The sequence below is a fragment of the Aplidium turbinatum genome, chromosome 9 (genome assembly GCF_918807975.1).
Source record: "Aplidium turbinatum chromosome 9, kaAplTurb1.1, whole genome shotgun sequence".
Taxonomy (NCBI): domain Eukaryota; kingdom Metazoa; phylum Chordata; class Ascidiacea; order Aplousobranchia; family Polyclinidae; genus Aplidium; species Aplidium turbinatum.
In genome coordinates this window covers 24,877,495-24,904,477 of record NC_137480.1, presented here as the reverse complement: position 1 = coordinate 24,904,477, position 26,983 = coordinate 24,877,495, and the positions used below count along the sequence as shown (strand labels likewise).

The window sequence follows — 26,983 nt, the reverse complement described above, 5'->3', positions numbered from 1 at the left end:
TGTGTAGAGATCCTACCCCAATCAAGTAACTTCAAACATCCTCCGAAACCAGGCAACAATGAGCGACTTGGCAGTCGTGACACCCCCCTTTCGAGGGTTAATATGCTTGCCTGTGGCAGCAGGGGACCTGGAGCCCCCAGAAACACATAGGCCTAACAATGTCGGCGTTGCAGCAGTATTAATCATCTTTGTTTAATTTTTCAAAGAAATGAATACGGTCTTATAATATTCGCAATTCCATGTAGCCTTATGATTTTACATGTTATAGTGAAATGTTTATACTAAAGTTACGTTTTATCAGTGTTTGCATATTTTACCTCACCATATACTCAATTGAAAGTGGCTATTCTTCCACACTTAATGCCATGGTTACAATCAGGTGTTGCCACAGTTAGGAAGGGTTAAGACAGGGGTCACCAAACTTTTTTCTCTGAAGGCCGGATTGCTGCGAGATTAATAGCTGCGGGCCGGATGCAAATTTTTAAGAGCTATACAACTACAGTATTTAGAATCTCCATTGACTTGAGCACAATAAATAACAAAGTCAGCGGTGGAATAGCAAAGTTGTGATGAAAATCGAAAGGTTGCTGGAAATTTCTTTTAACAGTTTGAATATAAATACTGTCCCAAGTAAAACACTGGAGAGGTGGAAACTATGTTTACAAAAGAATTTTTATTAAGACTAATACAATAAACAGCAAGATAAATTTCATTTTCATTAAAAATCATCAGGCAAGTGGTCATCAATGGCTTCTTTGTATCCTTCGTACTGGCCATCTTCTTCAGGAAATCTGTTGCGGATTGCAAGGACTGCACAGGCAGGAATTACTTTACGTCTCTTTCGACCCAATTTTCCATATATCCAGAAGTTGAAGCTGCGATAAGCAACATATCTGTACAACCTGTAAAAGAAAATGTGATTTACAGAGAAGTGTGAAATCATCATTTTTTTTCATTGCAGCATTATCAGTAAATCACAATGTAGAAAAGCCCTAGGCTCTAACTTTAGAACATAGGGTAGAGTGGAAACCTTAGGATTTGAGACCCAGGCAAGGGTGCATGCAGGCGCGGATCTATGGGGGGGCCCGGGCCCCCCCGAAATTTTGTGAGAAATTGTTAAATGGTTTGATATGCTTCTAAACAGCTGATATTAGTCCCACAGCGGACTTAACTTATCCCGGAGGGGGGGGGGAATTATTTTTTGTTATTATTAAGGTTGAAATTATCCATCGATTAAACTTTTTAATAGCAACATTTGTTGGAGCTGGCTCAGCTGAAACCAACGCTGAGCCAAATGACGTCAGTTGAAACAATCTGAAACCTGAATTGTTTTTATAGTTTTTAGTCTTCATCATAATTTCAATCAATTACCGTAGGCTATATGTCTGCAAACATAGGCTGCAAATATCCAATTGGTCATGGACACTGCATACAGGGTTTTAAACCAGATTTCAAGTTTACTTTGCGTGCTTAGCAATTTTTATTCCAGCAAAATTTATTTATGAACATGGCAATTTTAATATATATTTTATAGCATATCATATATGTCGTAGTATCATTGTTCACAGTGGCGTAGCCAAGGGGGGTTGGGGGTTACAACCCCCCTTTAGCACGCGTGTGGCATCACGATATTGAGAATGATGCTTTCAGTCTCTATGTCTCTAAAACAAAGTTTGCTTAATTTTAAGTGAAACTGCATTAAAAGAGCGAGTTTTGCCAATACCAAACATTCAAATATCTCAGCCAGGAATTAGCAACAAGAAAACATAGAGACTTAGCTTTATTAGGCTACCGAAAAAATGCCGAAGAAAACATGATCTTATCCTTTTGCTATGCCACCGGACGGCACCATTTTACAGGAATATTTATACCCATATTTTTGTTGAAAATGCTCTCAGAATGCACCAAATTCAAAGCAATTTTTCAAAATTTTCTGGGGGGCCCCCCAGACCTCCCGCTGCTGGCTGTCGCCTGTGGCGAACACGCCGTCGGGCTTTGCCCGCCAGCCGTCAACCCCCCCAAATTACTGGCTATGCCACTGATTGTTCATATCTGTTTTATCTTTTTTTTACTTTTTAATTCATTTTCAAATTTTCTGGCCCCCCCCCAAAAAAACTCCTAGATCCGCACCTGGGTGCATGTACAGTGGTAGGCTAACTCTGGTCTCTTGATTTTTTACATTACCATAGGCTATGTGTAACACACATATTTAAGAACAAAGTTCACCATTTCGGTTCTAAAACTGCTAAGTTTGGATAATATTTTACAACTATCTAAACTGACCTGTTTGAGATTGGATCTCGGAGATCCTCGCCGACCACATCCTTTAGTGCAGCCATAATTGCTTCTAAGACTTCTGTATCCAGGCATATCTTTTCAAAGCTGTCGACCTGGTTAATGCATTGGCGGGCTATGTCCGTTTTGGCTACCACGGCGCCAATCTCCTGGCAACATTCATTTTCCATCATTGTTGGCATGATGGCACAATTTCCACACCTGTGACACCATTGCAAATTCTCCATCCGACTGCTGTCGGAGCTGGCACTGTCGGAGCTCGAATCCGAATCACAGTCATCTCTGTCAAGGCGCTGTCTTTTTGGTTCAAACAAAAATCCTTTTCTGATTTCAGACATCTTTCAAGATTACAACTTGTGCGAAGCTTCCAGTGTTAATGTATGAAGCTGCCAACTGAGTGAACAACCAACTACGTCATAAGGCACATAGCGCCATCCGGTGGCTGATTTTCTTTTCGTTATATTTGCCAAACAAAAACGTTTATCAAAAAAAAATTTCGAAAAAGATAATACTCAAACACCAAAGAATCAACAAAAAAATTTTCATTTTTCATTTCAGGTCCCCTTTAAACTGCGCATTCAAAGGCCCAGTCTTGTGCTGTCTAAGGTTCTTTTTTTTTCAAGCATTACCAGACAAAGAGAACGTACATTAAATGATCGAATGTTAACGTGCAAACAATGTAACCTGGCTTACTTAAAGTAATGATGGACACACAAACTTGGCTGCTTTCTTGGAATGTCATGCATCACTTCGCGTTCTTTGTGTAGGCTCAGTGAAGCTAAACAACAGAAAGGTGACATAGTCTTATTGCATTATCTTCGATTTTTTTTTAGTTTTAAAAGAAATTTAAAAATTCTAAAAGTGGATACCTAGAGCCCCTGGAAAGGAGCCACGATTGTTCAAGGGAATGGCCTCAATGTTAATAATAATAATGTTATGGTTTTATTTATTGTCGCTCTACAACAGCTAAGGTTTTTTAGCGACAGGGCTCATTTTTAATTTGTATCAGGTTTTACGATGTTATCACATCATCACCCGACTCGTTCTCACTGCGCCATGCAGGTTAGAACACAATCGGTACCGCTTTTAAAGTCTTCGGTTTGACCCGACCTGGAATCGATCTCAGATCTACCAGCACCAGAGCCGAAGGCGAAACCACTCGGCCACTAAGCCGGTAGGCCTCAATGTTGCATTGAACAGCATTTACCCACTGTTATATAGAACTTCTGATATTCCTTCGGGTTGGATGTGTTTAGTTGATCTTGCGTGCTCTGTGCACGGTCGACGTGTTGGCTTCTGGCTTGATTCGTGAAGCTCTTGTTCACGTTTCTCAATGTCTACATTTCAGTTCAGTTGTGTTGTGAGGACCAGCTAAGTGGCCGAGTGGTTTCGCCTTCGGCTCTGGCGCTGGTAGATCTGAGATCGATTCCAGGTCGGGTCAAACCGAAGACTTTAAAAACGGTACCGATTGTGTTCTATCCTGCAAATCGCAGTGAGAATGAGTCGGGTAATAATGTGATAACATCGTAAACCTGATATAAATTAAAAATGAGCCCTGTCGCTAAAAGACCTTAGCTGTTGTAGAGCGACAATAAATAAAACCATAACATTACATTGTGTTGTGAGGGTTATAAAAAGTTTAAGTGCTTAATTCATGTTTAGCTGTGTTTTATAAAGCCTTGTTATGGTAACCTTATTAACCCTATTCGGACCACGCTACTTTTGTGAGGTAATGGCCTGACGTGTGGACTTATTCCATCCACACTTTCAATTTCTAATAACTTTTGATATAAAAACGTTACGAGGTTGCTTTTTTGCAAAGTTGGAGCAAAATTATTGAAAAACTGGTTAAAATTTTAAGTAGACACACATACTTTACCGGTGTTTTGCTATTGCTCTCGTTGAAATCGCTAATCTCTCCGTTAAAGGAACGCACGGTCCAGTTATACTTTCTTGACATGACCTACGTTCTTCCCACAACTGGTGATGCAAAATCCAGCGGTGGAATTAATCCTTCTTAATCCCTATTCAATTTCACGCTTGTTACGGCCAATCTCTGTACAAATCAAACGTCATATAAAACCGTTCAAGTCTACTGAATATTACGTCATGCAAGTTGTTAGAAAATGTGCCAAAATTGCACCATCGTTCATAAGACCTGTTTGGACCTGTTTGGGCCTGTTTAAACAGGAAATATTACATCAGCTTTAAACACCTGTTGGAATGACTTCATAATTGTCTTTCATTTATTGCGTCACAGTTACTTTCTACGTGAATTTGAGATATTGATATCTATTCTGGTCATTCGTAAAATGATTGTTTGAAAGTTGGCCGCACATTTAACTGTTGGCTTAGTGCTTGCTAGCTGGACAAAAGTTCCGTCTTTTATCCAAGTAATCTGTTGTGTAGTGACAGTTTTTAGGTGTACGGCGTTGCACCAGTCATTTCGATAGCCTCGGGCTAATTTTACTGGAATACACTTTTGAATAGACGTTTCGAAAGTGTGTTTATTTTTGGGTCATTGCATGCAGACGAACGGATTTGGGAATCTTACGTTACAATTTTCCCACGAAGAGATTATGGTTTACCGCTGTGACCATAAAAAATAAAAGACGATTCTCTGTCTAGTGTTTGGCACAGAAGCACTTAGAAGCAAAGAAATAATAAAAGAAGATCTTATTGGTTGGTAGTCTAAAGAAGCAAAGAAAATTAAAGACATTTCTTCTCGGTAGGCAACTGAAGAACTTTAAGCTAAAAAGTAAAGACATTTCTTCTCAGTTTGGTACAGAAGAAAAATAACTTTGACATTTATTGGCAAGAAAGAAGATTAAAGGCAATCCATCTGTGCTTGAAGATTCAAGTGGAAGAATCCAAGCAAGTTTTGTGGACGTTTGGACTTCACATACTCGTACAGCTACGGTATCGTGCATTTAAATTCTTTTTTGTATTTTTACGGTCTTTGCAGTTAAGTTTTTTATAACTACTGTAATTTTGTGTGTTTGTGTAACTTAATTTTTTAATTGTTAAATTTAGCCCTAACATTTAATATGTCTACACTCGGTGGTGACAGGGACTCGACCGCCGTCGACTCGACTGAGTTTAAGCCTGATGATGTTCTTTGCGGTCGGGCAGGCCATTCTGGGGAGGGACCCATTAACGATGAGGCTAAGTCAGTTCGAGAGGCCCGGCATCTTAGACGGGATATTTTGACTCAAATTGGGAAACTTTCTGTGGCCCTAGGTTCTTTGAGTGATAAGCAGGAACTGTTAATTTTTAGATCTAAGTTATCTACTTTAGAAGAGGAATTAAGGCATTTCCATGCTCTTTTGAGTAAAATTGTTAACTCTGCAATCTTGGCAGAACTTCGTGATAGGGTAGATCCCGAATTTAACTCGTTAAAAAATAACTTCGAACAAAAAGAAAGTGATTTCTCAGATAGGTTAGATGCTGACATACATCCTGAGGATAGCGCCTCAAATGTAAGCACTAGGATGTCTGAGAGCTCGTCACGGATAGTTGCACAAATTAACCTACAGCTAAGACGAGAGGAGCTCCAGATCCAAGCCGAGGCCGAAGCAAGAGCTGCTGAGGCCATAGCGAGAGCTGAGACCATACGAGTTGAGGCCGAAGCGAGAGCTGCTGAGGCCGCCGCGAGAGCCGAAGCGAGAGCTGCTGAGTTCGCACTCAAAGACGCACAGTTGAGGGCTGAACAACGTAAGGAGGTAGCTTTAGCTGAATATCGTTCTGAGTTGGGCTCCCGGCGTAGCTCTAGGAAGGGCTCTTCTAGGCATTCCAGAAGTGAACATCAATCGCAGTTTAATTTACCTAACCTTTTCCAGACGCCTGTTCAATCTGTAAGTGGACCTGTACAATCCACATGTTTTCCAGCTGTTTTAGAAGGTCTCGGGGCCGCGGCTAAGGGTCTTCCGAAGGCTGTAGAGCCAAGGTCTGCAAATTACAACCGAACTCCTCCCCCAGAGCGTACAGGTCACGGGGCCGCCATTAGCAGTAATGCTTTGCCCCCTTCAAAGTTTTCTGCGCCGCTAGTTGCTGATCGCCCAGCTACACGTAATTTAGGTGGTTGTGAGAGGCGTATCGTGTCTCCTGATTTTAACGTGTTTGAGGATCGTGATCAGGCTGTGCATGTGACTGAGCCCACTCAGCCCCTTAAGGGATATAGCTTGTCTTCTCCCGCTAAATCGAGTTCTCAACAGCAGGATTGCTTTTTTGAATACCAAAATAGTAGGACGTTCTTCGATAAGGCGGCCTTGATTGGTTACGATGGTAATAATATGCCATTTGTCTTCTTTAAAAATCGTGTTATGGCCTTGATGGCAGCTTCGCCCTTTAAGGGAACTCGTTTGACTTTGTTGCAAGCAGCTTGTGTTAGAACAGCTGCACAAACGATTGCTAATTTGGTTTCCGACACTCCTGGCTTGTCAGAGGAAGACAGGATAGAAATGTCGTTATCTCGCTTGTCCCAACGTTTTGGAGTTCGTGGAGGTCTTTTCGCAGAACCAGAAATTAGAAAGTATCGCTATGGTAGCAAATTGACTTCTATCTCTTCCAGTGATTTGAAAGAGTTTAAAGATGAATTGTCGCAGTGTTTGCTTTACGCGAAAGCTTATGGTCAGCGTGATAAATTAGAAGGACGTTTTGTTTTGGATTTGGCTAAACGACTCCCGTTTGACGCTAAGCAGCGTTATCTTGACTTTTTAGGTGATCAGTATGGTAGCACTGAGGAACCTACTTTTCAGAGTTTGTTTGATTTTGTAGTACGGGAGGAAACGCGCAAGTCGACTGCTTTTAGCATTATGCTAATGGGCGATTCTGGTGAGTCGCAGCATTTTAAAAAGTTTGGCAAAGGAAAATTGCCTTCATGTCCGGTTAGGCAGACGTCGGTAAAACCCCATGATAATGTGATTTCAGGGAGTTCGCAGTACTCGACTGCTGTTGGCGCACCGCGCGGCGGTGTGGCCAGACATAGTGACATACCGGCGTGTTTTTGTTGTTCGTCACGTGGTCAAGTTGAATATCATTTTTTGTCTAATTGTAAAGAATTTTTGCGCTTGACACCTAAAGATCGGAGAGATGTCATTGTGAAAGCTGGCAAATGCTTGAATTGTTTGCGCCAGCATATGGTTAGAGACTGTAATCATGCAAATAACTGTCGTAAGTGTGGACCTACCAACGATAGGAAACACTATTTTCTTCTGCATGATTTTTATGTGACGTCACGTGATTCTCTGGATTTGGTCGGTAAAGATGATGCTGGTGCCAGAGTTCCTGTGCGTAATGTTAAGATTGGAAATGTTAAAGCAGCCTTTAACCGCGTTACTGCTGCTCGTGTTTTGAATCCAATGACTGGCAAATCGAAGTTGGTGTATTGTCAGCATGATCCTGGTTCGCAGTTGACCTTTGTTTCGAGTGACTTGGTGTGCGAACTTGGTCTTAAACCGTATGATAAAGCGTCGTTTAAAATGGATACTCTGGCTGGTCAGAAACCTACTTGTGCTGACCTTGTTAAACTCAACATCCAGTCGTTAGAGACTGATGAACTGTTTTGTGATATAACCTCGGTGGTTAACCCAGCTTGGGCTGACGATGTTAAAACTTTACCCCATAAACAAGATTTAAGTGGTTTCCGTCATTTTCATGACGTGAATATGTTTCATTTGAATGATTGTAGTACTGTAGATGTACTGATTGGCAACGACAACGCTTATTTGATGTGGGCAAAAGAAGAACGTGTTGGTGAAAATCGCAGTGAACCGCATGCTTTACTCACTCCTCTCGGTTGGTTGGCTTGTGGTGGTAAGTCACCCTTAGTTGAAAGCGTTGCTAAAGTGTGCAGAGTGCAGACGTCTTCAGAGTCGGATGTCATCTCTGGCTTTCAGCGTAAAATTGAGTCTCGTGATATGGAAATAGCAGACCTGAATAAAGTCATTCAGGATTTGACTTTGCAAAATGAAACCTGTGAATTGTCTCGCAATGATATTTTGGCTAGAGAACTTGTCGAACCGAATATTGAGTTGAAAGATGGTCGATTTGAGATACCTGTACCGTTGAAGGAAGATATTGATTTACCTAACAATTTTGTGTTGGCGTCAGATAGAGCTGCTGCTTTAAGGAAGAAGGCTTTAAAACAATCTGAATTTCGAGGAACTTGTGTAAATGATGTAATGTCTTCTTGCCCTGACTTGTCTGACTTGTTAAACCCTCTGGCAGATGTCTTGGCTAGATTTCGGCTTGAAAGATTTGGTTTCATGGCTGATGTGACCAAATACTTTTTTCACATTTTGGACTCTTCGATACGTAAGCCCAATTTTATTGAACTGCTTATGTACACCAGCAGTGCCGTTCGGATCGTGAACGAACGCCCTTTGGTACCTTTGAGTGACGACCCTAGGGATTTTACTGTCATTACCCCTGCCTCACTTTTGACCCCATACTTAGACCCATACTGTGCTATTGGGCAACCACATGATCGTGACCAACTAAGAAGGGATTATCGGTTCAATTTGTCACTTTCTCAGCAGTTTTGGAGCAAATGGATCGATTTTTACTTGCCAGGTCTTCAGGGCCGGAAAAAATGGCTGAAAATGGCCGAGAATTTGGAGCCTGGTCAACTTGTAGTGGTGGGTTCTCTCCAAGACATTGGTAAACGTGGGAAGTATCAACTTGGGAGGGTGCATGAGGTAGTTCCACAAATTAGGAAAGGGAAGCCTGTGGTTCGTAGAGCCAAAGTTGCCGTCTGCAACTATGATGAGAGTACGGGGAAAGTAAAAGTAGACTACGTGTTGAGGGATATTTCGTGCCTCGCCCCCGTAAAGAACACCTAAGTGTTATGGTTTGAGCCTGGTTTTGTCTGCGGTGGCCGACCCTTGTCTGAGCCCAGAACAGTCGGTTATTATCGCAACTATTGTATATAGCGTCATTTTAGCGTGTACCTATGGTACCAATTTCATGTATCGTCGTGTTTATTCTTATTGCTGTTCATTCTTTGCATGCCCTTTGTATTTGCGTATTAACTTAAACGTGAGTGATTCAAAAAATTTGTGTATCGTGTGTTTTATTCATTGGCTCACGATTGTCCTTCAATTCTTTTTTAGTTATGCCATGTTAGACTGTCATAACTAGGGGCCGCTATGTTACGGCCAATCTCTGTACAAATCAAACGTCATATAAAACCGTTCAAGTCTACTGAATATTACGTCATGCAAGTTGTTAGAAAATGTGCCAAAATTGCACCATCGTTCATAAGACCTGTTTGGACCTGTTTGGGCCTGTTTAAACAGGAAATATTACATCAGCTTTAAACACCTGTTGGAATGACTTCATAATTGTCTTTCATTTATTGCGTCACAGTTACTTTCTACGTGAATTTGAGATATTGATATCTATTCTGGTCATTCGTAAAATGATTGTTTGAAAGTTGGCCGCACATTTAACTGTTGGCTTAGTGCTTGCTAGCTGGACAAAAGTTCCGTCTTTTATCCAAGTAATCTGTTGTGTAGTGACAGTTTTTAGGTGTACGGCGTTGCACCAGTCATTTCGATAGCCTCGGGCTAATTTTACTGGAATACACTTTTGAATAGACGTTTCGAAAGTGTGTTTATTTTTGGGTCATTGCATGCAGACGAACGGATTTGGGAATCTTACGTTACAATTTTCCCACGAAGAGATTATGGTTTACCGCTGTGACCAACGCTGATGAATGTTTTACTAGTTTTGGCGGCGATGTTGGGAGTAGGGTGTCAAAAACTGTTGATAACTAAAAAACTATAGTACACAAAAATGTCATTGTTTTACTAAACCAAAGATGAATGATTTTTAGGAAAAGTCATAAAACTTCATTAAATTTGAGCCAGTAGCTTTTATGCAATCGATGAAAGTTTTAAGTATGGATGGAACCGGTTAAGTAAATAAAATATGTCATAAAATAGGGTTAAGTAAATAAAATATGTCACCCACTCATAGCCAAATACATCTTTAAATCTAGGCCATTTCCAACACTTTGCTCTTTCTCAGGCTTGAGACAAAGGCATCGTCATCGTCCAGAGAGAGCATTTTAACAAGAATTTTTTGTCTTTCATTTTCTACAACAACAAATTGGCCTACGACTGCACTCTTCTTCGTATTGGCGTGCTACATTACTGTAAATTTTGAAATATGTTCAAAGTTACACTTGCGTTCATAACCTTATAGTTTACGATATAATTTATTCGCTTTTGCTACATTTTCTCACTCGCTAGGCTTGCTTAATAACAGTTTATTAACCTGGCCAGTTGCATATACAGGTGTAAGGCAGATGATTTCTTAGGAGTGAATTTAAGGTGGAAAGTTTTTGTATCTGCCCTTCAAAAGTTACAAAAACAATGCAATATTTTGACCTAGGCTAAACCACGGCTTACTAGAACACAGCCGAATATGTTGCTATTTGGAAAACTTCTAAGAGTCGTAATTGTTATAATCCATGGCGACCTTTATATATATACAGCTGCTACAGCTTACAATCATAGCCATGATAAACCTGCCATTTTCCCATTTCCAGAAGTAATGTAGCCTATCCATTGCATAGGCCTAATAAGTAATATTTGCACCTGGACAAATGTTTCGGTGTGTTTAGCCAGAGATTAGGTATGGTATACATTGAGCACAATATACGCAATAATAATGTAAAATATGGAAGACTATTCAACTGCATCCTGGAGATGGTCTCACCATACATGCCTTAGGTGTTTTCGCATTGCAGAATGTTTTGAAAATAACCATATTTTGCCTGCAATTTAAACGTTTCGAAAAGAAAGGAACATAAATTTGCACATCAGATGATTAGATGAATATCACGCAGAATCCACAAAAATTTGTGATATTTTAAATTGAACATGCAATTGTACAAAAGTGATCCGTTAAATGATGAAAGACTACGTTCAGTGTGCAGTTGTAAAATCTGAAAGTAGGCAGGTAGAAAGTAGGCTCGCCTTCTACTCAATCTGTCCGCTATGTTTAAGCCCCGGACTTTGTACACGAGCAAACCTCAACATCAAATGGCACTTGAAAAACGTATTTCAGGACTGCTCTCCATTCAGCGGCACCTAGTGAATGTAATAGTTCATAGACAACAACACCAGCAACAAGAGGAAGCTTCACTCTGTCAATATTGGTTCAGTGGCCCTGCGGCAGTAATTCAAGGACTCTACAAATAAGTTAGACCTATGCGAAACTGCCAGAAATAATCTATCGAAGGCTTTGTTAGTCCGAGGATAAGGAATCAAAAACAAACCGGAATGTAACCTGCCCTGTGTCAAAAGCCTCTGCAAGTAGGCCAAGGTAGCCTATACGAAATTTGCCAGAAATACTGCCATGATAACAAACTGCCAGGATCAAGATTCAAACCAACCAACCTCGTAAATGCAACTTACCCGTCATACTGAAAACGATAGCCTATTTTTGTAGTGATTGTTTTCAAGACCATCTGAAAGGTACGATAGGCTATTGGTCACAACGGTAAACCATAATCTCTTCGTGGGAAAGTTGTAGCATAAAGCTCCCGGATCCGTTCGTCAGTATGCAATGACCAAAAGAACACTCTTCTGTATTTAGAATTGTATTATTAGAATTGTATTTCTGTAAAAATAGACTCAAGGCTGTCGAAGAATGGAAGAAACACCGTACCCACTAAAACTTGCCACTACAATACAAATAACTGAGATAAAGACGGAAATTTTGTCTAGTTGGTAAGCACCAAGCAAACAGTTAAATATGCGACCAACTTTTCAAAACGACACTTCTAAAATGACGAGAATAGATTGCAATATTCCAAACGCACGTAGCCATCTTCTGTGACGTAATAATGATAAGCATTATGAAGCTTTTCCAGCACCTGTTGGCTTTGGCTTACACCATATCTCGTAATTCAAGATTTAACAATGATGTAATGCTTCACAGGTGTGACAAAGGTGATGCAATCTTTGCTTATTTCTAGCAATAGTCCATATAACGTAAGACGTCAGGTTCAGTAGACAACTGTTTTATGTGACGTTTGATTTGTACAGAAATTGGCCGTAACAGTTATATCTATATAGCTTACGAGTAGCCTATTGGTTGAGTTCTTTTGCGAAAAGAACTGGCCTAATTAAGAGAAATAAATAAGCCAAAGTCGCTTCACCTTATTTGTTTGCGTAACTGCTCGAAAAGGTTAGGGAAACACTTTTCTGAAAGAAGTTTAATTTTTTTTACAAAGTGTTAATAACTTCGAAGTGCGACCTCACCCTAGATTCAATTGGACATCCGCTACTATGAAAAGAGCGGAATATTTCGCTCTCGAAGCAATATGCCAAAAGAGCTGCGCTACCGCTTTATGGGTGTATTACGAGTAGCGTTACCGCTACTCTTATAACAGTCGATTCAAAATAACGTGCTAATGCTACTCTGATCAAAAGTAGCGTACGCTGCTGCTACTTTTAGTACACGTTACTTTTGTATAAAACTGACACCGGGAAGCTGTATTCAAGTAGATTACCATATGGAATGAAAATAACTATGAAAGCGAATGATATCATCTTTTAACACGTAGCGCGGTAGCCTACCATATTTGTTTAAACTGAAAAACAAATAAATTTCTAATTTAAGCGGGTCTGGTTCAACTCTCGGGGTGTGCGCTCGAGCAATGCATTCCAAAGACAGCTCTCCATCCAGAATCACCTGGTAGATAGAATAAATCGCACAAGCAACAACATGGAAACTTTACTTTGCCAATCTCGGTGACTGGCTCTGCGTCAATGGCTCAAAGCCTCTACAACAGCGGTTCTCAACCGGGGTTAGCGGACATCCAAAGGGTTCGAAAAGCATTTTCACGGAATCGGTGAAAGTTTCCGAATTTACATCATGAATTGATAAAATTACGACATTTAAAATTTGCTTATGCTTTATTTGTGTATTAACCATAGCGGTAATATAATCTCCATGATGAAAGTAATACAGTACTTCAGATCAATTATTTCTACATTGAAATCTGCAAAATAAAACAAACTTTCTTGTTGCAGATGTAACACAAGAAGAAAATGTGACGTCACAATTGACATTGCCATATGAAGTGATACACAACGTTTAGTATTGCTAAAAACTTTTCAGAAGTGGAACTTGCATCTTGAACAAGACGTTTGTAAACATCGACTCAACGTACAACGACCATGAATGTGCGTGAAAAACAGTTCAATTGAGGTTTTGTAGAGATCGTCCACCTGACAATCGACAAGCGTCACTAGACATTGAAACGATGTAAAAGAAAACCGAACCGTCAACTAGGCTGAGCAAAATTTGTCCAGCAAGGACTGTCAGGACTGTCTGTCAAACTTCAAAGGTCGTGAAGATTCGAAAAACTGGGAATAAACGAAATTGATGGTGTTGATATCAAATCATTGACGTGTGTAATGTTCTTAGACTTGTATTCATGTGGGCCAAACTAATGTGTGGATGAAAAGTCATAATTAGTTGATTATATATCATTATTTGCAAACAAAAATAAAAATGACAGCTCAAAACGTTTTTGTTGTTTGGTTCGTTTCCAGTGAGGCAATAGTTTCAGCAAGTCTGCATTATGAATTTAATTCTCAACGCTTGCACTGCGTGTCACCTCGACTTCATACAGTGACGTAGCCATGAATTTGTAATCAATACTAGGGTTGGGACCCCGGGAAATCCAGATCCCTGAATCCAGGGATTTTAACCTATTTTTCTGATCCTCATCCCGGGATTAATTTTATTAAAATCTCAGGATTTCCAGAAAACATCTACAAAAGCTGATGTAGCGCCATATCGCCTATATTATATTGGTTTTAAAGCAGCTTTAGAGTATCAGCTGGTTGTCTTGAACACTCCACATAGGCAAAATGCCAGAAATGTCACAATAATAACGTGGAGTCCACATTAGTGTGATAATAATATCAACTATGGTAAAACAATGAACTACGCAATCGCTTCAGTTGTAGCATCAGTGCAACTGGATATCGTAGCGTTATATAGACGGTTGTGCCATTGTGCTGTCAGTACAGTTTTTGCTAATTCTGAACTAACTTTTTGCCAAAAAATAAAATAAAATTTAGCTCTGAATGGCGAATTTTGAAGATGTAAGTTCAAAGAGAAAATCCGAGGTGTGGCAAAACTTTTTGTTTTGTAAATCTACGGAAAAGCAAAATGTAACTTGTGTCAAGCCGTTTTGAAAGCTTTAGGGTCTAGTACAAAGGGACTAATAATAATTAATTAATTAGCAAGCACTTGAAAAAAGCTTTTGGTTTCGAATCGACAAGCGTCGGGATGTTGAACTGGTTCACATTTTTGAGTACCACAAGAAACCTTCCTACATTGATCAACCGCAGGATCAGCTTGGTCATAACGTCAGAAAATCGCTGCCCTGGCAACGAACGTTCTTCAAAGATTGTTCCCAAGCCTAACTGTTGAATTTGATCGAGGCTCTACTGAACAGCATGAAGATACTAAATAGTATTACAGAGGATAATAGCCATGACACAATGACTTTAGCTCAAGAGCTGCATGCTTTCGTACCAGAAGATGAAAGTGAAGAAGCACAAAACCGTGATGTCGGCGCTCGAGTAATGCAAAAAGAAGTGCTGCTATATAAAGCAAGCCATGACCACCTCGAGATGTAGATATCTTTAGGTAGCCATGAGCAAGCGAAAAAAGGCCGGAAAACGTGAACAATGTATATATCGCATTGAAAAGTATTAAGCCAACATCTAATGAGGCTGAACGTGCATTTTTAGCGCTTGGATATTTTGCCAACAAAATTAGTGATCGTCTTAACGATAGGCTACTCTCGATGCTCTCATGTTTTTGCGTCAGTATTACAATAAATAAATGTGGCTTGCATGTGTAGGCCTACAGTACTTTCCTACTTTGCTAATCCCGAGAAATCCCGGGATTAAGGAGTAAAAATCCCGAGAAATCCCGATCCCGGGATTTTAAATTTGATCCCGAAATCCCAACCCTAATCAATACATTTCATTATCTGGATTATTCTAGTTGATTAATACTTTATTATTTAAACCATAGGCATACGAAGCCGAGTAACGTGATCAAGTTTAACATCTTCAAGTTTAATAAACTTGATAAACTTAATAAACTTGATAAATAAATAATAAACTTGAAGATGTTAAACTTGATCACGTTACTCGACTTCGTATGCCTATGGTTCAACAAGACAAACTCTCTACCGAAGCTCTATAACTTTATTATTTATATATTATTTTATAAATTAATAATAATTAATATTAATAATGGATATAAATAATTATTAAGTATTACTATTGTTATTGTTTAATAAATTAATTATAATTTATTATTAGCCTATCATAACTATTTATTTATTATTATTATTCTTTTAATCAATTATGCATTATTTATATTATCATTCATAATTAAGTATTATTAATTATTGTTACAATTAATTATAATTTAATTAATAATAATAATTGATTAATATATTGTTTAATTTATATAGTTAATTCCATTCGAATAAAAACCTTCAAGTGATTTAAATGAAGAGGGAACAAGTTGCTGTTGATGTATCTTTTTATCTGAATATAAGGTTTGAGTGATTGGAGGCATCGGTATCTTTAGACTGTGAAAGCCTGAAGTTTAGAAGCTTAATTATCGTATTTTGTGGAATACCATGATCTCATTACTCTCATACTTGTGGAAGCTTTGAACCACAGACACAGCTCGTATACCGAGATTAAGAGAATGAAGTTTCCGCTTGTTGTTGGAATATTGTCTGGGAAGAATCATTCCACCTACTTATAGGCTCCGTTGAATGGTGGAAAATCCTTGAAGTGCGTTGTTCAACCCCGAGAGTTGAATTGCCGTCGCTTGATCTTGTTCGTTCGAATCACCGCGTGCTTATCCCACTGAGCTATCGAGGCAGACGTTTACATAATACATATGTTATTGTTTTGTCTTAAAATTTCAGATGTGTATTGCACTTGGGTTAACGAAAACAATGTTTTGTCACAAAGATAAAAGGGGAAGTTTTCTGTTGTATTGTAAGAATATTTCAATTTAAAAAGTTCTGGAACAATGTCAGTGTCGTTCGCAAGGCGTGATATGAGCAACATTAGTTTTGCGTTAAAGAAACGTTTTTAAACAAATTTTGGTTCATTTGGACGGAAAGTTTTTTTTGTTTTTGTTCATTTCGAGATCGTAGTAATTTGGTTTCGATATGCGCTTGAAAGAAATATAAAATTGCAATGCATGAGAATCGTACGCTACAATGCAGAAAGCGTCATGTTACAAAAGGAGCGGACTTGCGTTAAAAGTGTTTATTCAAGATATGCTGAGTGGCCTGCCTGGTTTTACTCAGATGAGTTCCAAACAAGACACAACGCACTGCAAATTTTCTCTCATTTGATAAAATGTAAAGCTTTTCATCATCTTTGAACTACTTTTTTCAGTCTTAAAGTAAAAAAAAAGCACTACACCTGGTATTTAATTGCTACGAGATATAACCTTTACATAACTTAAATGAAAAACTTTTCCTTACTCCACTGGAAAGATCGGTGAAATATCACGTGTATAATATTTGTGGACAGTAGACTGCAGCTATCATTTACATTGCATTACCCATTTAACTTACAAATTTACAAATGTTTGATGAAAAAACGTAATGTTGGTGAAGCTTACTCGACCATCTTGTTGGCCTCATCATTACCACAATTACAGGTTACAAGCTTACGTTTAGGAACCTAGCATTGGCATACTTTTGTTTCTGCCCTGAGGAAATTTAAGTTACCATATAGCTCAACATGGTCTCATACATTTTTCACATTGTATTACATATTCTCTGCTCTATAAAATTGTCTTCTATTGCACCTTTGAATGATAGAAAAACCTTGCCACATTCTACAAAATTAAACAAAGTTGTTATGTGAAACAGTGCCATGAAACTTAACGAAAAATACACTATGATTGTTTGCTTGTGAAGACGTTTGCTTTTGAGATCGTTGTTCGCTAGAGCAAGTTGTTTTCAAGGCTATAATCAGGCGACAATAACTCAGCCAACAATTTAGTCCGTTTTTAACTTGGATCAACCACTCCAGACATTAAAACAGCGCAAAAAGTTTGATTTGTTGGTTCAAAATGTTACATGTCGGTATTTCCACGATGTCTTTCCGACTAAGGCAGCGATTCTTAATCTTTTGCCTTGTCGGAAAGACATCGTGGAAATAGAAGTGGAAATCAATTCTCGCACCCCCTCCTAGGATTGGCTGAAATGCAGTAGTCGCCTACAGTTCGAAATTAGTGTTGAAACCTGGTAAAACAACTTTACTGCTTACGTCAAATTATAACAAACCATGATAATTCAGCATCCCCGTACCACCTAGGCACAGGTCTCGCACCCCTTAGTGATGCGTGCACCCCTGGTTAAAAACCCCTGGACTAAGAAGTTGCGCGCATTCGCTTCAATTTTACAATTATCTGTCCATGTTTAATTGTGAAAATTTGAATTGAAAACTTATCTGAAGTTTGTAAAAGCTTCTATAGTTGAACTTCCGCTCAAAAACCACACACAAACATTTCATGTTAGGTTGATTAAATATTTCAAGCTATCTACATTGATGAGTGCTTTCGCTTCAATTTTTCACTTATCTGTCCACGTTTAATTGCGAAAACTTTTCACAACCTGTCCTTAGCAACAATAGCAACAACCTCAAAAACATAAAGAAAAACAAATCACTAACATCTCATGAAATCTAACCTACAATCTGACACCAGTCTTGGTAAAGTGACGCTATTGGTTATATAATTGCTTTTGCAAATAAACTATCCAACCTGCACCTAGTGAATACAACATCTTAATTTAGCATCCATCAACAAGGTAAATGTATATTTTTGACAGCCAATGTAGCAAAAATTAATAGTGATAGACACCAGTGTTTCACCTATGATGTTGGGTTCATCAGCATAGCGCTACTAATAACTGTCGTTAAATGTAATAGCATGCAAATAGTATGTAATATACACAATTAAAATATTTATCGCTAGGTATCTTTTTAAAATTATTCGTGATTGTTCAGTAAAGTTAGAAAATAAAATTCAGAAGGTTTTGCAAACACAACATAATAATCCCAAGAAAAAAATAATGGCTTTGTGAATAAAATGCACGATTTTCGTGTATATAGAAAGTAATTTATCGCGACAATATATAAGCTATAACACCATCATCAACAGCGCTGCATGAATAAGACGTCTGTTACTGTGATAACAACTGACAATAAGCCATAACAACTGTACCTAAAATCATGAAAACCACCGTTGAGCTAATGAACACCAATAACATGATTTCATCCTGAACAGTTTCACATTAACTCCGCAAAGCAAGGCGGTATTGAACACTGCAACCATTTTCATCGACTTTGCACATCTTTGCATTTAAATGTTTTGCAGTTATAACATTACAAACTGATGACGACCTGTGGGAAAACAGTTTTAGATGCACTCATCAATTTCGCAAAGTAACTGGGCTACAATGTTATTCGTGTTTTTGTCAGAGGACAGACGTTGTTGAATATTCAGTGTTGCTTGGAAACAATTCACAGCGTCTTTGTATTCCATTGTATGTAAAAAACAACGACCAATCTCGTGAAGACTGAGGGCCACACTTTCAGCAGTCTTCTCATCAATTGTGACTCGTTTCTTGATTTTCAACGATTTTTGTAAATACTTTATGGCTTCTGTGTATTTATTTGTCTGGAAGAAACAACGACCAATGTAATGAAAAGTAACAGCCACATTCATATCAGTTTCTTCATCTATTGAGGCTCGTTTTAATATTTCCAGAGACTTCTGGAAATAATCCATGACATCTTTGTATTTATTCGCATCTAAGAAACAACGACCAATCTCGCGAAGAGTGACAGCCACACTCTTATCAGTTTCCTCATCTACTGATACTCGTTTAAATATTTCCAGTGATTTTTGGAAATAATCCATGGCGTCTTTGTATTTATTCGTATCTAAGAAACAACGACCAATCTCGCGAAGAGTGACAGCCACATTCTTATCAGTTTCCTCATCTATCGACACTCGTTTCTTGATTTTCAGTGATTTTTGTAAATAATCTATGGCTTCTTTGTATTTATTCGTATGTAAGAAACAACGACCAATCTCGTGAAGAGTGACAGCTACACTCATACCGGTTTCCTCATCTACTGACACTCGTTTTAATATTTCCAGTGATTTTTGTAAATAATCCATGGCATCTTTGTATTTATTCGTATCTAAGAAACAACCACCAATCTCGCGAAGAGTGACAGCCACATTCTTATCAGTTTCCTCATTTATTGACACTCGTTTAAATATTTCCAGTGATTTTTGTAAATAATCCATGGCATCTTTGTATTTATTCGTATGTAAGAAACAACGACCAATGTCGTGAAGAATGAAAGCCACATTCTTATCAGTATCTTCATCTATTGACACTCGTTTGCATATTTCCAGTGATTTTTGTAAATAATCCATGGCATCTTTGTATTTATTCGTATCTAAGAAACAACGACCAATGTCGTGAACAATGAAAGCCACATTCTTATCAGTATCCTCATCTATTGACACTCGTTTGCATATTTCCAGTGATGTTTGTAAATAATCCATGGCATCTTTGTATTTATTCGTATGTAAGAAACAACGACCAATCTCGTGAAAAGTGGCAGCCACACTCTGATCAGTTTCCTCATCTTTTGACACTCGTTTAAATATTTCCAGTGATTTCTGTAAATAATCCATGGCATCTTTGTATTTATTGGCATTTAAGAAACAACGACCAATGTAGTGAAGAGGTGCAGCCACACTCCTATCATTTTCCTCATCTATTGACACTCGTTTAACTATTTCCAGAGATTTTTGTAAATAATCCATGGCATCTTTGTATTTTTTCGTATCTAAGAAACAACGACCAATCTCGCAAAGAGTGAAAGCCACATTCTTATCAGTATCCTCATCTATTGACACTCGTTTGCATATTTTCAGGGCTTTTTGTAAATAATCCATGGCATCGTTGTATGCATTCGTATCTAAGAAAAAACGACCAATCTCGTAAAGAGTGAAAGCAATACTCTCGTCTGTTTTTACATCTACTGACACTCGTTTTTTGATTTCCAGTGATTTTTGGAAATAATCCATGGCGTCTTTGTGTTTATTTGTTTCTAAGGAACAACGACCAATCTCGAGAAGTGTGATAGCCACACTTTTGTCATCTTTGTTATGTCTTTGATCTCTTAACAACGTGTTAAACGTATCAATAGATTCTGAGTATTGATGACAGTGATAATGAGCACGCGCCATTACTTCCAATGCTTGTGTCTTTCTGTTTTTAATTGTACTGCCTTTTGTGGTTAGTTTTTCAACTAACTTGAGGTACGTTTTACTATACTCCAGTGATTCTCTGTAATGTTTGGTGTGAAACAAAATTTTACTGATTTCTATGTATAAGTTGAAATCTTTGTTTCTGTCTAATTCGTTGGTTTCATTTCCAGCTGTTTTGATTGTTTTGTTTAACTTGTGTACGTTTTCTTCTAATGAATAAAGACATGAATCAAAATCCATCAGTCGTACATCAGTGGTTGGATAATGAAGAAATAATTTCATCAAACTTGATGCTTGAAAGTTTAATTTCATGAATTCACAAATTTGGATATTTAACAATGTTGAATTTGGGTAAGAGTGCAACTTTTTCAGTTGAAATTGTTTGCAAATATGACACTGCAAAGAGTAAGCAACTTGAAAGAAATTGATACAGCTTCTTTCTCCTACAGCATCAACCAAAGAAATTGAATTGATATCTGACATGTTCTTTGAATTTGTGTTTTTCACAGAGTCGACTTGTCCATTGTTCTTCATGTAAACCTTTAATCGTACCTCGCAGGCAACAGCGACGGCTGAGGATATTTTGTGTTTTGCATATTCGCTAATGATTTGTTGTTCATGAAGCTTATCAATAATATCGAAACAAGAATTTGCTGAAATTTTGTGTAGCCTTTTCAATGCTGATAAAAACAATGTAATACTTCGATAAACAACTCGCTTGTGGTTGAAGTCGTCTTTATCAGAGAATCTTGAAAGACTTGGTTTGATTGCAAAATTGTCCAAATCTTCTTTGATTTGTTTGGTAACATTGTCTTGCAAAGAATCATGAGAAATTGAATCCAATGTTTTTTGCACTCCATTAACAAAATTATCGTATATTTCCTTCTTTCCAGCAACAAAGACAGTCTCAGTAAGAATATCACTGAGATGATAACCATTTTTCAAGGATTGCTCCTCGTTTAGATAATGCAGCATTTCACTCACTGGTTTTATGAGCTCAGTCTTCCATGGTTTGTGTTTGGTGAGTTGTTGGCGACCAAGTGGAGATTTGCAGGCATGGGGCATCATTCCATCAAAACTTATCCCTCGAGTTGTAAAAGCATCAAAGAACCAATATTCACCAGGTTTGTCTTTACTTCTTAAACACTCAATGTCCAAGCTCGGTAATATTGTTTCTTGTAAGTTGATTAAAATGACTTGATAAACAACTGCAAACCACCGAAAGTATTCCAACACATCTTGATAGTTGTCAAAATCTTGGCAACCCTCTTGTAAAACAATGACATTTTCAAAATCGGAAAAAGGCGTAATTTCCTTTCTTGCCAATGACCCCATCCCCACAAGAGCATACTGACAAGGTGGTCTTCCCATCACAGATTCACAATAATCACTGATGTCCTTCATAATCGATGTGTATTCATCACTTATATTGTTCTGAATGTCTTTTACAACTTCAATTTTTCGTTTTTCTAATTTATGCAAAGCATCGTATTCAACTGTGTTGGGAATATTTTTTACTTCAAGCAAAGATTTTTCAACTGATGCTCTCATTACTTGAAAGCATGTTTTCACATCTTTTGCTTTTTCAATTAAATCCGCATCTTTCTTCTCTGCGTTTGCCTCAGTGAGAATATGAGAACACAACTTTTGTAAGTCGCTTTGTATTTTTGCAACATTGTCAGGTTTTCGTGCGATGGAAGCGTTCAAGAGAGCAGCACTTTGTATCAAACTTATTTTGTCTGGTGTTCGTTTATGGTAAGTAAGTCCCATTTCATGCAAAATATTTGCTGACTTTGAAACATTTCTTTCTTTGCCATTCAAGTAGCAAGCAGCTCTAAGAGCTTCAGCAAGTTTGTTTTCTTCATCTGCTGACATTGTTTTGTCAACACTTATTAAAACCAGTAACTTAAATTTGATTGATTTTGGTAATGCCTCTGTAAAATAATTTATTCCACAATTTCCGCAGTTGTCACTATTACACTATCATACATAAGTCTCACATATTCAGCAGGCTGTACTTTGAAAGCACAATAAACTTTCAAAACACGATTATTTAATTCAAATGTTAACAAAACGGCGCATTTACGATAAAACTCTGTGAAAGAACTTGATGTTCTAATTGTTTTGCTGAATGTAAATTATTTTGCGTTGAGTGACTATGATGGGTCTTTGATTGAATTTATTCTGTTGCTTTTTAACTTCTCACTTAACTTTCACTTAGTTTAAAAAAAATAGTAATAATATCATTTAAACGAAGGGTCTCAAACATGCGGCCCACGGACCGTATGCGGCCCGCGACAGTGTTTTGGTGCGCCCCGCAGTGCATAATTAACAATTGCATTAACTGTTCAAGTGCCACATCTTATTTTTTTATAGACTTAAAAAGGTAAAATTCACTAAATTGCTCAAAAATCTCAGGAAATGCCCATCAAACTTTGCACGACTTTCAAGCGTATTGTTACACTATGTTGTTGTGCACAAGAAAGTCATATTATTTCATCAGAATCACATTGCTTATTCACTTTTTGTGGCATTATCGCAATTAAGTAACTTTGGTAATTGCTGCGGTCAGTTTTTCTAGGATTTATTTTTTCCTGTAGTTTTTGAAAGTCAGTTGCAAGATTTTTGCGCTCTCGGTCCAAGTTGTTGAGTTTTCTTTCTTTTTTTGGTTTCCTTTTTCGTTTGCATTTTTTGTTTTGTGTTCTCCCTGTTTTTCTATTTCTTTTATTGCGATCTTATACGTTCTTGGTGCGTTTTTATTAATTCTTTGATTGCATTTTTACTGTGTTATTTTTTTGTGGACTTTTTATTGAGTATTGCTGCTCTCTATTGTGTATTGCGTTAACTTACAAGCATTCAATAGACCCTCAAAGCAATTGGTTTGGTATTAAATCTTTATCGTCGGACTGACAAAGCGTTGTGGGTTATTCCTGGCAGTTTCGCATACTTATAGAGGCTCTTGACGCAGGGCCGGATACCATGATTGACAGAGTGAAGTTGTCCGATTGTTGAAGTGTTGTTGCCGGAAAATTATTCCAGTCACTAAGTGCCACTGAATGAAGAGCAGTTCTGAAATGCGTTGCTCAGGCGTACACCCCGAGAGTGGAACCAGCGCCGCGTGATCTTGAGCCGGGCGCGTAACCACTAAGCTAATGGGGAGGACTGAATTTGAGTTTGAGACCCCTGATTTAGACTTAGGCTAGTGAAGGCAAACTTTGAAAACCTTTATCAAACTAAATATAATCATTCAAAAGTATCCAATTCAATTTACTAAAAATTACGTTATTTTTTCAATTGATTAACTTATTAGTACCTACATTGATTAACACAACAAGAAAGATTTCATGTCACTTTGTTCATATTTTTGTTTTTCTTTCTGTGCTACTATTAAATCGTTGCGTATTTTTCGTAGCTTAGTCAGTTAGCTAGTTAAGTATAAGAAGTTGAAATTTATTGCATTTCTTACAAATAGTTTTGGATTCCTGATGAAGGCTTAGAGTAGGCTAAGCTAAAATCGTTCAACTGATAAAGCTATTTGTAAATATGTGTGATACTGTATATTCATACAAAGCTCAACTCTGTGTGTTATTGTGCCTTGCATGTTTGAGGAAAAACAAAATTAGCTAAGTTTGGAATTATACACGTAGCCTATTTCAAACGATTGAAAACGATCGACAAACTAACTTGCAAAGACTTGACAATGAAGAGCTAGAACATAAACAGACTTTCGGAATAATTGTGTTAAAGCATCCCCAATACTTGGAGACTTGAAACGAGGGATCCTTTTAACTTAGGTTTTTTAAAGTTGATGGGAGAGAAAACAAGTTTTTACAAAACTTGATTTCGAAATGACGATTGCCAGAAATCGACTCGTAAAAGTGAACGGTTCCGAAAACTGATCAACAGGCATGAACTGTTCTGTTGTGGGTGCATTTCTCATATTGTATGTTGTAGTGGCACCCGGCCTTCCATTATAGCCCTTGGTTTCTTTCATGATTATGAACAGTACGATGCTCCAGAGAGAAATGCCTACGGTCCATCTTGGGTCTATGGCTTACTGAGCTGTATGCTGTAACATAACACCATTTTCAGTCGTTCTGGATGTGTAGTTTGTTTAAATCTTTATCATGATTTGTCTCTACTGCAGTGACTGCACGATTCATCTACATTACAAGTTAGAAAGATGGAATATTTCAAAATGACTCAAAACTTTATTGAAACTGCTCAGTAAAACCTATTCTTCTTGAAAACCTTTGCTGACTTTTGTTTGCTCCCTAATCTGGCTTTAAATTAATTTCTCTTCAGCATAAACTGCGCATTCAAAGACCCAGTCTTGTGATGTCTGAGGTTCTTCTTTTTCAAGCATTACCAAAGCGAACGTATAATGATCGAATGTTAACGTGCAAACAATGTAACCTGGCTTGCTTGAAGTAATGATGGACACACAAACTTGGCTGCCTTCTTGGAATGTCATGCATCACTTCGCTTCATTGTTTAGGCTCAGTGAAGCTGAACAAGTCTAAATACAACCCTTCTTAAGAAGATGTCCAGTTTAATTAAAACAGAATGGTGACATAGTCTTGTTGCATTATCTTCGATTTTTTTAGTTTCGAAACAAATTGTTTATTGCAAAATGGCAAAAAACGTTAATTCTGAATTTATTTTTTGCACCTGGTTTGGTTGGTTGGTTTGGTTTTGAATCTTTATCCTCAGACTGACTAAGCTGTGATAGGTTATTCCTGGTAGTTTTGCATACTTGTAGAGGTTCTTTACGCAGGGCGGTTACCGAGATTGACAGAGTGAAGTTTTCCGATTGTTGAAGTGTTGTTGCCAGGGCATTATTACATTCACTAGGTGCAGCTGAACGGAGAGCAGTTCTGAAATGCGTTGCTCAAGCGCACACTCCGAGAGTCGAACCAGCGCCGCGTGATCTTGAGCCGGGCGCGTAAGCACTGAGCTAACGGGCGGACTGAGCTGACTGAGCTAACACCTGTCCTAGCCTACTTGCTTTTGCAAAATCCTTAACTTGACCACAAAAACAAAATAATTTATATTTGCTAATAAACCGGTTAGGGTACTCCAAGACTTTCGCAGTGACGATACTAGCTGCTTCTTGGACTTGATGACTTTTAAGATTTTTGCTATTGATCAGATTAAATAGTTTGATGGTGTCAGCATACTAAAACTTCACTAAGGGAATGAACCTTTAAAAGCATTAGATCATCTTTATTGCACAGTAAAGTAGGTCCATTGTAACAGTAGCCTACATCTACAGCATAGTATGAACGAAGATAATGTAAAGTCAGAAATATCTTCTTTCGAACAGACATCGATTTTTTGCAGGTTGCATAATCCTGGGCGTTCAAGAGGCATTTGTTCACTTGTTCCTTTCTCCCCCTCAAGAAAAAGAGAGAGGAAGAAAGTATCGTAAACCGGGATCACATTGAGCACTTTTTAAACCAATATTACAACTTTTCAAATTCTGGTTGAAAACTTTTCGGATTGTGGTCCAATCAATCAAACCAATTTTTCGAGACAATTGGGGCGCAATGTAGGTCTATCGAAATAAGTAAAATCAAAATTGTAGGATCATCAACTGTATAGTTTTTTATTATTTAGTTTTTTAAAATAACCCCGCATTTTCGAGGTTACTTTGAACAGGTACTTTCTTTATATTGCCAGTTTTCGGTGTCTATGTAAACATAAACTGGTTAGCGTACTCCAAGACTTTCGCAGTGACGATACTAGCAGTTTCATGGACTTAACTTTTATGATTTCTTTTTGTTGTTGATCATATTAAATAGTTTGATAGTGTCAGCATACTAAAGCTTCACTAAGGAAATGAATCTTTAAAAGCTTTAAATTAGATCATTTTTACAGCACAGTAAAGTAGGTCCACTGTAACAGTAGATCTACATTCTACAGTATAGCATGAACAAAGACAAATCAAGTCAGAAATAACTTTTTTCAAGGAGACATCGATTTTGTGCAGGTTGCGTAACCTTGGTCGTTCAAGGGCACTTGTTTACTTACTTCCCCTCCCCCCCCCAAAAAAAAAAACAGACAAAGAAAGTAATGTAAACCGAGGTTACATTGAACACATTTTAGACTAATATTACAATAACTTTTCAAATTCTGGTTCAATCAATCAAACCAATTATTTCGACACAATTGGGGCGTAATGTTGGTTTTTCGAAATAAGTAAAATCAAAATTGTAGGATCATCAACTGTATAGTTTTTTATTATTTAGTTTTTTTTTTAAATAACCCCGCATTTTCGAGGTTACTTTGAACAGGTACTTTTTTA

At 37.9% G+C, this 26,983-nt stretch overlaps 1 protein-coding gene and 1 long non-coding RNA gene across 2 annotated transcripts in view; one reads left to right on the top strand and one right to left on the bottom strand.

Moving 5' to 3' along the window:
* LOC145777720 (uncharacterized) overlaps window positions 1–13,633 on the top strand; it is a 50,209-nt gene extending 36,576 nt beyond the window's left edge. Inside the window, exon 4 of the long non-coding RNA XR_014290352.1 lies at window positions 13,522–13,633. This is a non-coding gene — a long non-coding RNA (uncharacterized LOC145777720). The remainder of the gene's footprint in view (window positions 1–13,521) is intronic.
* LOC145776833 (uncharacterized) lies at window positions 719–2,633 on the bottom strand. Its single transcript, XM_082588055.1, has 2 exons — window positions 2,284–2,633; window positions 719–902 (listed from the first exon to the last, which is right to left on the bottom strand). The coding sequence occupies exons 1-2, from the start codon at window positions 2,631–2,633 to the stop codon at window positions 719–721; spliced, it is 534 nt and encodes a 177-aa protein (XP_082444181.1).
* Window positions 13,634–26,983: the final 13,350 nt, after the last annotated feature.

Coding starts and splice junctions, on each gene's coding strand:
- LOC145776833 (XM_082588055.1), bottom strand. CDS start 2,633: ATGTCTGAAATCAGAAAAGGATTTTTGTTTGAACCAAAAAGACAGCGC. Junction 903..2,283: donor CGAGATCCAATCTCAAACAG/GTCAGTTTAGAT, acceptor TTTCTTTTACAG/GTTGTACAGATATGTTGCTT.